At 41.7% G+C, this 13,398-nt stretch overlaps 1 protein-coding gene across 1 annotated transcript; it reads right to left on the bottom strand.

Moving 5' to 3' along the window:
- Nucleotides 1-2,103: 2,103 nt before the first annotated feature.
- On the bottom strand, nt 2,104-12,006 carry LOC131411193 (tripartite motif-containing protein 60-like). The gene is given in 4 exon segments (XM_058549821.1): nt 2,104-2,461; nt 2,463-3,397; nt 3,400-3,860; nt 11,880-12,006. Coding segments are annotated over 4 exon segments (1,632 nt in total). The 3' UTR covers nt 2,104-2,352.
- Between the last annotated feature and the right edge of the window lie 1,392 nt (nt 12,007-13,398).

The following is a 13,398-nucleotide window of genomic DNA, read 5'->3' as shown; positions in this document are numbered from 1 at the left end:
CCCTACATCCACCTCTCTGACTCCACTCTTAGTATTTTCCCTTCATTGACTCCACTCCACTTCCTGGCTTCCTTGCTGTCCCTGGCTTGTCAGTCCCTTTCCTGTGGAATGGCTAGAACATTTGCTCTAGCAGTTTACTCTGCAATGCTCCACCACTGCTATGCCCTCATCCAAAGTGTTTTTTTTTTTTTTTTTGTGAGGAAGATCAGCCCTGAGCTAACATCCGATGCCAATCCTCCTCTTTTTTGCTGAGGAAGACTGGCCCTGGACTAACATCCATGCCCATCTTCCTCTACTTTATATGGGACGCCACCACAGCGTGGCTTGACAAGCGGAGCGTCGGTGCGTGTCGGGGATCCAAACCTGCAAACCCCCCGCCGCTAAAGCGGAGAACGGGCACTTAACCGCTGTGCCTCTGGGCCGGCCCCTCCCTCATCCTAAGTTTTGCTCAGATTCCACGTTCTCTACGATGCCTACCCTGACCTTCCCACCTCACACAGCTAAACCTCCCCCACCCACAGTACTCCTATGCCCTTGACATTGATCTACTTTTCCCTGTTCCCACAGCTCTTTTTCAGCCTCTTACTTGCTCTATCAGTTATTTATGTTTATTATTTGATTGTCTTTTTTCTCCATTCTAGGAAGCATGCTGCTCAAGGACAGGAATCTTGGCTTTGCTCAACTGGCACAACTTCAGATTGACAGTATCTGTGACTGTTAATTTGATATGTCAACTTTGCTGGGCCTTGGTGCCCAGATATGTGGTCAAACATTATTCTGGATGTTTCTCCAAGGGTGTTTTTCAATATTAACACTTGAATTGGTGGACTTTTTATTAAGTAAAGCAGATTGCTCTCCACAATGTGGGAGAGCCTCATCCAATCTGTTGAAGGCTGGAATAGAACAAAAGCAGGACCTACCACGAGGAAGAGAGAGTTCCGCCAGAGGATGAAGACCTTTGGGCTTGAACTGCAGCATGGAATCTTCCTTGGGTCCCTAGGCTGCTGGCACCATGCAGATTTTAGACTGGTCAGTCTCCATAATCGTTTGAGCCAATTCCTTAACACAAATCTCTTTCTCTAAAAACACACATCCCATTGGTTCTGTTTCTCTGTTTGTCTGTGAGAATCCTGACAAATATAATATTTTACCACTCAGCCAAATAAACGAACAAAGTTCAAAACACTAGGAATAAAAATCTTTAAAATATCATAAAAGACAGTGGTATCCAAAGCATCAAGAATCAGATTAGTATTAGACTTTTCAAAAACAATAGCATGTTTTGAAAATTAGGGAATGACTGGCTTAAATGTCATCTAAACATGGGTAGAATAAAATCATTTTGAAACATGCAAAATCCCTCAAATTTTAAACATCGTAACATTTGAGGTGATGACACTCCAAAATGAAAAGATAAGACAAGCAGGAGACATGGAATTAAACCAAGAAGGAATCCAACAGCAGAAGACAATTCTCAGGATAGTGAAGAGAGATAACAATTATATACCCATAGGGTAGCTTGTCCAGATTGGAACATGAGATCCAGAACTATGTTCACAAGGAAAAAAAAGTATTAGATTATCTATAAACGTGTGTAGGGAAAGGGAAAAGGTAAAATCCCCATTATCCATAGTAATCAGTCAATTGTGCCAATTGATAAAAGACATAATAGAGAGAGAACAGTAGAACATGATATTAAGAATTACAGAGGATGGGCCGGCCCCGTGGCATAGTGGTTAAGTGCATGCGCTCCACTGCCGGCAGCCTGGTTTCAGATCGGGAGCGCACCAACGCACCGCTTATCAGGCCATGCTGTGGCGGCATCCCATATAAAGTGGAGGAAGATAGGCACAGATATTAGCCCAGGGCCAGTCTTCCTCAGCAAAATGAGGAGGATTGGCATGGATGTTAGCTCAGGGCTGATCTTCCTCACACACACACACACAAATATATATATATATATAAAGAATTACGGAGGTAAACAGCAGAATTCATTGAAGAGAAAGGTAGATATGAGGTAAGGATGACTGTTAACATAACAACTTATATAATTGTAAAATAGTGACTATAATTAAAAGACAATTTATAGGCGATTTCAACAGAAAATATTTCATTGGATGTGTTAAGTAATATAATACCCAAATACTTTGTCTTAGAAATTCAAAGCACTTGACAATTTATACCCATAAAATCTATGAAATTGGCATCACTACCATGTTTTTATAGTTGCTGAAAATGAAGGAGAAAAATCTATTCTGGTTTTCCAGCAGTAAACCTTAAAAAGAATCTAGAATTACTGAGACTAAATTTACTGGCTAAGTTACCCCTAAACAGTATTGTTTCCCAAGTACTTCATCTTTCATCATTCATCCCTGAAGAGATTTTAAGAGGTTTAGAATCTATTCCAATATAGAAATAGGGGCAAATGGCTTCTGTAAAAGAATCGTTAAAAGTATAGAGATCTATCGTTCATATTATAAAAGGAAACCTCACCCAACTCATAGTAGAAAAAAATGCCAATCTTACTGGGTCTTACTATGGGCAGGAGCTGGGTTCTCTTAGGACCCAACACAGCATAGACGTTCTCACCATATCGCCCAATTGCCCAGAATCTACCCTCAACTACTGGCTGATTCTGCCAGTTCCTAGGAAAACACTCTCAACACACCCCCAGTGTCCATTTAGGCTTGTTTCCCACTTCTACCTCCCAGTAATGCCTGCCAGAACTAAATCTGTTACAATCCAGGACAGCAGGGCAGAGATAAAATCTCCTCGGGTTATAACAAAGGTTTTGTTTTCTCTTTCTATACCGCACAATTTTTCTGTCCTCAGAGACAATAAGCCGAGGATGTGCCGTTTCAAGATCTAGAATCACATCTACTTGAAACGGCTTGATAATTCTGTCCAAGCCAGAATATTGTGGAGGAAGGCTAAATCCATATTTCTTTAATTGGAATGAAAAGAGTTCAGGGTCTTTTAGGTTTTGATATCTATGGTGGATACTCTTAACATGCATCAGTAATTCCAGTTCTGACTGCACACACTTGCCCTCTACCTCCCTCACTCGATGTTTTAATTTGGAGACATGACCTGACCATGTTATAAAGTTTTCATTGAGTTTTGTTAAAATGTCCATCTCTTCATCTTCCATCTGCCTAAGAAGAGCCTCTTGCTGACTCTGTACAAATAGTCTAAGTTGTTCAAATTCAGAATTGATTTCTTCTCTTCTATATTCTACCTTCTTTTTCAGCTCCACTGATTTGCTGGCTTGCAGAGTTATCACTTTTTCAAGTCGTTCTAAATTATCCTTCATGGGCTCAATGCTACATTCCAGAATTTTCCTGTGATAAGACGCAGCTTTCTCAATGGAGCAAATGTAGTGTTTTTGGTGTTTGGAATGGAGAAACTGCACTGTGTACATAAAACCTCTAGGTCCTTCCCACAAAAAAGGGTCAGAAGTTGATTGTGTTTCTCACATACAGAATTCTCTTCTTTCTTCTTTCTTTTGCTTCTTCTGATCTGCAGGAGCTTAGCAATTTCAGTCAAATTACTGAGCTGAGGGTTGATCCTCAAGTTCTTGTCACGAAAGCAAAAACGGCAGACAGGACAGGGGAAGATATCATCTAGATCGTTCCAAGACATGTTGATGCAGGAGCGACAGAAGTTGTGCCCACAGTTGATGGTTACTGGGTCTTTCAAGTACTCTAAACAGATGGGGCAGCTAGACTCCTCCTGGAGGTGTACCAGGGCTGTCACAAACTCTATTGAGCCGAGAACAAAAGTGTGGATAAGAATGCTTCCTTTAGCAAGGCCTGCCTCAAGATCAAGACCCAGTGAGAAGTGGATATCTGCCCCCAGACCTCACAGATTGACCAGCTCTAGGTTTCACTGGCCCAGCATGCTGATGACAGCCACTCAAGTCTTTAGTCCCCTGTCCCTTAACTTGAAGAGCAATAAGAATTCACTGCTTGTAGCTCTATCACAGATTGGCCCACCCAAATTTAAGATTAATAACTGTCTTATTCGAAAAAGTAGCCACAGGTCCAAGCAAGCAATCATTCCTGTGGGTGAGAAAAATTTTTAATTTCAAAATTTCCTAGACTTGCAATCACACTATAATAATTAACTCAGGCAAGAATCATCAATAACTGCAAAAACTATTAGGTATAATTTTCTGGGTAATAATATATTCACACAATCTCAAAATATCACTCTAAGAATTATATTTTATTTATAGAGAGAAAAAATACTGCCTTTACAATGAAGAGATCTAGAGAACACCTGCTGATCAATGAAGGGACAAGTTAATGGCCTACAACGGGAAGAAAAACATCACCTATGAAGTATTTCTGCCAAAAAGAAAAAAAAATTTTTTTTAACCCAAATCTAATCACAGAGAAACAATCACTAAAATGCAAACCATGGAACATTCAACAAGACAATGCTCTTAAACTCTACATAAACAACAATGGCACTAAAAAAAATACAGGGGAACTGCAGAAACAAGTAAAAGAAATTTATGATCTTAGCTTTGATTCTAGATAGGCAGAAAAATTGTTACAAAGGGGATAGTATGGGACAATGGGAAAAATTGAATATGCACTCTTTATTAGACAACAGTAATATCAAAGTTAAGCTTCCTGAATTCAATAATTGCATTGTAGCTACATAAGAAAATACCTTTTTTTTTTTTTGTGAGGAAGATCAACCCTGAGCTAACATCCATGCCACTCCTCCTTTTTGCTGAGGAAGACCGGCCCTAAGCTATCATCTACTGCCAATCCTCCTCCTTTTTTTCCCTTTTTCTCCCCAAAGCCCTAGTAGATAGTTGTATGTCATAGTTGCACATCCTTCTAGTTACTGTATGTGGGACGCCACCTCAGCATGGCCGGACAAGTGGTGCGTCGGTGTGCGCCTGGGATCCGAACCCGGGCCGCCAGTAGCGGAGCGCGCACACTTAATCACTAAGCCACGGGGCCAGCCCCAAGAAAATATCTTACTCTTTAGGAAATACATGCTGAAGTATTTACAGATGAAGTGGTCAGGATCTTTGAATATTACTTAAAAAAAAGTGGGTATCATGGTTTTGGTATGATGTAGGAGTGAGATGGGTGTGACTATAAGAGGGTAGCATAAAAGAGACTTTGTGGTAATGGAATAGTTCCGTAACTTCATGTTGGTGGCAGCTATGTGAATCTACATGTGGTAAGTGGCACAGAACTATACATAATCACTTGACCAATAACAAATTCCTAGTTTTGATATAGTATTGCTAAGAAACTTGAGAATATGAATGACAGGACTTTTCTGCACTATCTTTCAAAGTTCCTGTGAATCTATGATTATTTCAAAATATTCACGTTTTAGAAAAATCACCTTCAGGCTCATCCAAATGTTTAACTCAAAGGGAAGTGGTGTAGTTCATTTTGTAGAGCGCTGGATACACTGAATTAATCACTTATGTCCCTTGCCTTTTCTACTCATTGATTTTACCGTATATTTGGGCAGTCTGCCACCTTGTTAGATATACGGACCCAGTGTAGAAGTTTAACCTAGACCAAGCCACCATCAGCTTTCAGCTAGATTATGGTACCACCCTTTAAGCGGTCAGCCGGCTTCACTCTCGCTCCCTTGCATCCATTCACCATTCAGTAGTCAAACTTTTCTATGGAAAATAGAAACTCATAACATCTCTTTCCAGTGTTTAAAACCCTCCAGTGTCTGAGTGCACTTTAAATCCTCAATTCCTCAACAGGTTGTACAAAACTCTGTTAAATACTGACCCATACTTTTCAATCTGAGCTTGACTCCTATCATTCTTTCTTCCTTGGTGCACTGCAGTGACAACTTGTTTTGGTTGAACACACTGAGGTCATTGCTATGGAGGTGAGCATTCTCTCTAGGAATCTCTGTCTTTTCCTTCAGGTCTTCTTTCTCAAATGCTACCTCTTCAGGGAAATAGTTTCTATTCACCCAATTTGACTGCCTTCCTCTCCCCCTACTCTCTTGCTATCCCCTCTCTTTTCTATTTTCTTTCATAGAATGCAATCATAGTCTGAAATTGTCTTCATATATTTGTCTGTTGATTAGTTTCTCTTTTGGCTTTAAATAGTGAATAAGATAAGTAGGTTCTTAGTCTACCTTGTCCAATGGCATGTAGAATTTCAATAAGGACTTTTTATAAAAAGTGAATAACACACACACAAATGATTAAGCCCTAAAAAAACCACAAATATTAACAAATACCAATGTTATATAAAAGATGGGAGACTGTTCAACATTACAAGAGACTAAAGAGAAGAGACAACCAAATGTAACGTGTGATACCTCAATATATTTGGGGTCAGAAAGAAAAGCAGTGGGGCTGGCCTGGTGGCGTAGCACTAAAGTTTGTGAGTTCCCCTTCGGCGGTCTGAGGTTCACCAGTTCAGATCCTGGGTTGCAGAACTATGCACCACTCATCAAGCCATGCTGAGGCGGAGTCCCACATGGTAGAACCAGAAGGACTTACAACTAGGATATACAGCTATGTACTGGGACTTTGGGAGAAAAAAAGAAAAAGAGGAAGATTGGCAACAGATGTTAGCTCAGGGCCAATCTTCCTCAAAAAAAAATATATAGCTGCAGAGAAGTTATTATAAAAAAAAAGAAAGAAAACTGACACGATGTCTGTAATGTCTTTTTAAACTACAGTCATGCACTGCATAACAACGTTTCAGTCAACGACAGCCTGCATATACAATGGTGGTCCCATAAGATTAGTACTATATAGCTCAGCTGTGTAGTAGGTTATACCATCTAGGTTTGTATACTGTGTGTTGTTCGCATAACAACGAAATTGCCTAACGACACATTTCTCAGAACGTATTCCTGCCATTAAGCAATGCATGACTGTACTCAAAGGAATATATTTTACACATCTATATACTATTACATGAACTTGTACACACATGTTGTGAGAGAGAATGCAGGTCAGGCCAAATCTTAAAAGTTGGGGAATCCAGGCAAGGGGTATGATGAGGTTTACTGCATTATTCTTTCAACATCACTGTAAGTTTGAAAAAGTTCAAAATAAAAAGTTGGAGAAACTTCTGGCTGCATGCCTGCTTTCCAGCCAATCAGAGTTACCCTCTCAAACACGTGGCTACTCAGCCATCAGCACACTATTCTCTTCCCTTCTCCTCCACACTACCAGGCACCGTTCTTTTAACTCCTTTTGCTGCTCTCCCTTTACATAAAATGAGACTTGAACACAGTAAAATTGTCATGATTTTACATTTGATGCTGGCTTTGTGTTTATGACCCAGAGGAAATGACCTCATTTTGACTCATCAATTCTAAACTACACCTTATTTCAGAATTATTAAAATGTAAAAACCCATGCATCTTAGAATTGATGAAATATGATTATATATACCTGTCATGCATTTTAACATCCTCCCCTCATTCATTACAATGCAACACACTTTACATCACAGAACTACACCAGGCTTAGGGGCCTGAGGAACTTAGACAAGACAGTTGGATGGAGGTTGGCCCACCTTCCTACATACACATGCAGGTAATCCTAGTCTATAAGTAAATTCACTCCTTTTTCCCTCTAGCTAACGTATACCTTGAGTCTGAATTACTTGCCAGATCTTCTGGCCACTCTCATCTACATGTGCGCGTTTGGATAGTGGGGTTTGTCATGTGTGTGGATGGTAGGAATGGGCTGGTAGACAGTGTGTTTTCTAACATAGACTCATCCACAGCTCCTCTCTGCTTCCTTTGATCTAGCAGTGCTCAGTACTTTTTAGACCCTTCTATGTCAATCTCCTATCTGAGTAAATATTACTTCCTCTGACTAGTGACCCTTTGTCTCACTTTTTCCCTGGGGTGAGTTCTGAGGCTTTTTGGAGAGAGCTCAAGTCACCTTCTCTGATAAGGTTTACTGTGTGTCAGGCACTCTGCTAAGTGCCTTCCACACAGTCACTGACTGTCCTCAATTAACCCCCACAACTTTGTGAGTTGGTGTGGGTAAAAGCAATCCAACAGAGGCCCTGAGTGTCCCCGCATGGGCTTTTGAGTAGGCCAAGAATGCAGGGCCCTGACTGTTCTTCACCCAGGCCATTTCTCAGGGTTGTGTTTGCAGAAGGCATCCTTGAAAGTGGGAGTCTCCCTGTGGGACCAAGAACAGGCTTGCTATAAAAGTGGATCCCCCAAACTCAGTGTTCTTTGGCTATGTTGCAAACCCACGGTGTGCACAGCATCCACCTGGTCCCTCCACATCACCTCTGGTGGGACTTGGGAGGTATGGGGAACCAACGCAAACATCATGCTCATGCTGCTGGCTATGCCAGGGGTGATAAGGTCCTGTCTCTGATGCAGGATCTTGTGTCATTGGGCAGCAACTATGAAACATTAACAGGCTAATTTACTAGCTTCCAAGTAGGGTAAAACCCTAAATCTTGACCGTTTGGTGTTAAAAATCCTCAATTATGGCTGTAGTAGAATTTAAATTTATGAGAATTTGAATAGGCTTATCCAAAGTCATAATACTAACTGGTGTAACTACTAGCATGATTCTACACCATTAAGCACACTACACTTCTTGGTACTCCTGTGACATAATAAGAAATATATACTCGGTCTTTATTGCAGCTTCCTGACACAGTGCTCTTAACACCTTTGGAATGTCCCTAGGATAAGAGTGTCTTTTGTATGCTAATGAGTGAGTTGGCTGAGTATCTCTAAATAGCTTCAGAATGGAGTCAGGTCACCAGGAAGACTAAGGCACTAGAAGGCTGGGACTTTCAGCCCTAACCTGCGACCTCTTGGGAAGGTAGAGGCACTGGAGATTGAGGCAATCACCAATGGCCAACAATTTAGTCAACCATGTCTACGTGATGAAACCTCCATAAAAATCCCTAAATGTTGGGGTTCAGAGAACTTCTGGGTTGGTGAATACATTGAGGCACTTTGGGGATGGCATGCCATACCTAACTCAGAACAGATGCTCAGTAAGTGGTATTGTACAGAAGAGTTAACAGAGCATGCCTAAGACTGCTGTCCTTAGAAAAGCTGCTTGAAAGGTTGGCCCTTGGCTCCTGTCTGGTAACTTGGATTTTATAACGGTTCCCACCATTCCCTGATAACAATAGTTCACTGTGCCTAAAGTGTTTGTACATCGTTATGTACAATCATAGATGATGTGGTTTACACTAACCACCAGCACTCCTTCCGAGAATCTGGAAATTTGATAAACACTAGACAGAGGCTGACTACATGACCTGTTCCCCAAAAACATCTTGGGCAGCGAGTCTCTAAAGAGCTACCCTGGTAGACAACATTTTGCACGTTATCACAACTTACTGCTGGAGCAATTAAGCAGGTCCTATGTGACTCAGCTGGACAGGACTTTTGGAAGTTTGCCATGGTTTCCCCCACATCATGAGCCTTTTCCCTTTGCAGATTTTGCTTTGTATCTATCCACTATAATCAATCATACTTCTGAGAACACTTTATGCTGAGCCCCGTGAGTCCTCCTAGCAATGGCCGAACCTGGGTGTAGTCTTGGGTACCCCTAGACACAAGTATTATTATTAGATCTTATAAAACTTCAAAGGAAAAAAGAGCTCCTGGAAGTCTAGCCCAACTGCCTAGATTTTTATTATATCATATAATGTATTAAAGTATATATTATAGCACTATTTCAGTCTAAAAGCTACTATATATTTGTTACTAACTCTTTAATGAGTAGAACAGGTGCTAAGCTGGTGATGGCAGCAGTTTGTCAAAGAAAATTTGCATATACTCTACTTTTGAAGCAGCTGTAAGGTATTATTCCATTTTTAAAAATTTTATTATATTGCAATTGAAGGATAGCACAGCACGCCACCCCCAAACATGCCCATTTGGCATAAGGATGATTTTGAGCTGATTATTTTGAGAAACTGCAGACACAGAAGTTCTGAAAACAGAGAAGTTATCCTTTTGTAAGGGAAATTTACATTAGAAAGGGAGCCTGTACCAGGAAGAGATCTAGTACAAGAGTTCACTGTTTCACCTGAGACTCATCTGCACGGCAAGGCTACCTTTGTTTACCAAACATTTCCCCTTCTCACCTTCCTGTGAATTGCCTTCTCCCTCTTTGAAGCCCCAGTCCCCTATTCCCTTGGCTTAGCTCAGGACTGTACACAGTCATGAGCTGCATCATGACGTTTCAGTCCATGATGGACCACATATACGATGGTGGTCCCATAAGATTAGCACCATATAGCCTAGCTATGCAGTTGGCTATACCATCTAGGTTTGTGTAAGTACACTCTATGTTTCCAAAACAATGAAATCACCTAATGACTAATTTCTCAGAACGTATCCCCATCATCATGCGATGCCTGGTTGCATTAAGTCTCATATCTTTGTGGGGCTCCCATAGGTACATATGCCCATACGTAATTAAAATTTTTTTCTCTCATTAACCTTCTTGGGGGAGGGGTCTCAGCCAAGAACCTAGTAGAGGGAAAATTATTTTCCTTCCCTACACAATAAAAAGAAATGTATAAAGTAATAATGCGTCTTCCAACTCTTCTGCGCTTCCAATCTAACTTTTCATAAACAACACTGTCATTGCATGGGTTCCTAATCCTTGTTTAAAACTCCATATCCTATGGAATTTTGGGCTGGGTAAATATGAAGAGGAAGTTTTAAGAATATTGCCCAAGGCTGTACAGTACATTACAAAAGATGACTGGAATTTTTGAAGGCATAAGGAACAATTATGTTACTTTAAAAAGAGTATTTCATTTAAAATAAGTAGGTGGGTGGCGTTCCTGCATAGATCCTGGTTCCTAAAGGGTCCTCCCCTCCCCCACATACTTATCTCCTCTAATGCACCTTCCAGACTCATGCCATGAAGTGAAAAGAACAGTTTTGGGGGCCACTTCCCCAGTCCAAGCTATAAACATTAGCCTACTATTGTGACTACTGCCTTCTACTCCATCCCCTCAATCAGTTGCATAACTCTACAGCTTTTTAAACTCAAATCTAATCTTCTTACCTCCCAATTTCAAGCACTGCAATAGCTTTTCATTACTATAATACAAGATTTTGAGGACACGAACATCTGGCCCTTACTCTCATTTCCTGACTCCATATATCTGTCATACCACAGATCATAGTTGAGATTTTACATTTATTTTTGTCAACTGTTGGTTAATGACACTACAGAGTACAGCTCATGGTGTGAATTCTTCCATATTTTTCCTCAAAACTGTATTACCTACTCTCATTCTTGTACTGTTGAAAAGTGTTGCCTAGCGAGCTCAATAAATAATAGGCTAATAAATTAAACCTGTGGTAGATTGCCAGCTCTCAAAATTCAACCTCTATGACTTTAGATGATGCTTAACATACTACAGCCTCAACCTTTCCACCTGCCAAAAAAAAAAAAAGATAACCCCCTACCTACAAGACTTTTGTGAGGAGTAAAGGGTGACTAAATCCGCCAGGAAGGTGCCGGCACTGTAGGGTGGAGCATCCTTACCGAACACCCCAACAATCCTCCTTTGGAGACCATGTGGCTACCTCCCAAACTATCGTTCAGCTCAACGTCTCCATCATTGAACACGGCCCCACCACCTGCATTAAGACTACACAGGTCTGAGCTGAGGCCCGGGACCCTGTATTTCTTAAAGAGTCTCCCAGAGAGTTTGAGGAGGCCCAATTAAGGACAAGCCGCGACCCCGAGGTATGGCGCCCAGCAGACGCTCAGGAAGCCCCTGCTCAGCTAAGCCTCACAACCAAAGGCCCTGCTTGGCCCTTTATCTGCCCCCCTGGCTTACCTGGAGCAGGCGGCTCAGTGGCTTAGGCGGGAGACTGCGCAGCAGCCTCAGAGCCAAACGGGGCGCAGAACCGAGACGCCAAAACGCCCCTGAGTGCGCGGTTCCGGCGGCCGAAGCGCACAGCCGCTCTGCGCGGTGATTGGCGGTTCCCCCGGAAGTGGACAGGTAATAGCTTGCGCATGCTCAATGACCCTGAGTTATTGGGGAGGTGGGGAGAGGGACAGATCCTGAGGAGCGAGGTGGCTACAGGCTCAGTGACCAGAGCATTATTGGCTTAAATCGTTCACTTAATTCCCAGTGGCATCTTTTTCATGTTATGACTATTTTTATTCCTGTGAGAAACTTGAAAGTCAAAGTAAGCCCAGGCCATGCTCACCGCAGGCTGGTTTTAACAATCTTGACCGCATCCTCCTTCATCCACCAAATCTCCTCCACATCGACCAGACAGTAAAGGGGTGAAGAGTTCTGCAGTGTAACCTTTTCACCTGGTCTGGTGTTACAGGGTGGTGTAGGTGAGCTTTGAGATAAAAGAACAATCAGCTCTTTGGAGCAGTTTGCATCTCAGTGGCTGAGTGGGTGGGTCTGTCCCTCCCTGCAGGATTAGGCCCCACCAACTCAGTCTCCATTGGTTCTTTCCTGAGGAAGTGCCGTTTGAGGTGGAATTTGAGGACGGAATATGAGTTACTTAGACAATCTTGATAAAATCTTCAAGGCTTGCAGATTAGTAATTGAGAAGCTTCTTAACTCATAACTTGGTACCTGTGGGACTGAAAGAGGCTAATATTTGCAGAAGAAATAATAAAATTAGCATATTACTTTTCTATTGAAAACATAGGGCTGGATTCCCAGAGGAATAGCCTATTGTTCTGTGGTCTGGTATCTAATGGAAGGATAGGAGTGAATTAGGCAGGTCCATGTGCATATGTTATTGGTTGTTTTTTTGATAAGTGTGATTTATAGGAAATATATATTTGGTCTTTGTCCTTGGTTTCTGGCTCACAGCTCCCAAAACTCTTGTAATTTCCTGTGGGGTAAGAGCAATGGGAGCGTCTTTTGTTATAAAATTTGGTCTCTTATCCTTAGTAACTGGAAGAAAAAAAAAAAAACAAAAAAAACGCTTCAGAGCCCTACAAGTGAAAATAGATGTTTTGTAATTCTAAGAGCCCCTTCAATCACAAGTGAATTTATGTTAATGAGGTGACTTTTGGAAATTCCCAAAAGATTGAGGGGTAGGGGAGGGCTGGTTGATGGGGTAACCAACCAAAAATAGAGGATAAGGAGGGGGTTTGGAGAGCTTCTAGGTCGCTAAGACAGAACACTTGTATGTGCCACCATGGTGGACCCCAAACTGTACAAGGAGTGAAGCTCCTTTGTTTGGTGCCTCGCCCTATGCATTGCTTCATCTGGCTGTTGATTAGTATCCTTCAATGTCCTTTGTAATAAGCCAGTAATCTGGTGAGTAAACTGGTTTCCTGAGTTCTGTGAGCCACTCTAGCAAATTAATCGAACCCAAGGAGGGCGTAGTGGGAAAATCTGAAGCAGTGGGTCAGAAGCAAAGGTAACAACCTGGACT

This window comes from Diceros bicornis, chromosome 11 (assembly GCF_020826845.1).
Source record: "Diceros bicornis minor isolate mBicDic1 chromosome 11, mDicBic1.mat.cur, whole genome shotgun sequence".
Classification (NCBI taxonomy): Eukaryota; Metazoa; Chordata; class Mammalia; order Perissodactyla; family Rhinocerotidae; genus Diceros; species Diceros bicornis.
The sequence above is the reverse complement of the archived record's forward strand: the minus strand, read 5'-3'. Positions and strand labels throughout refer to the sequence as shown.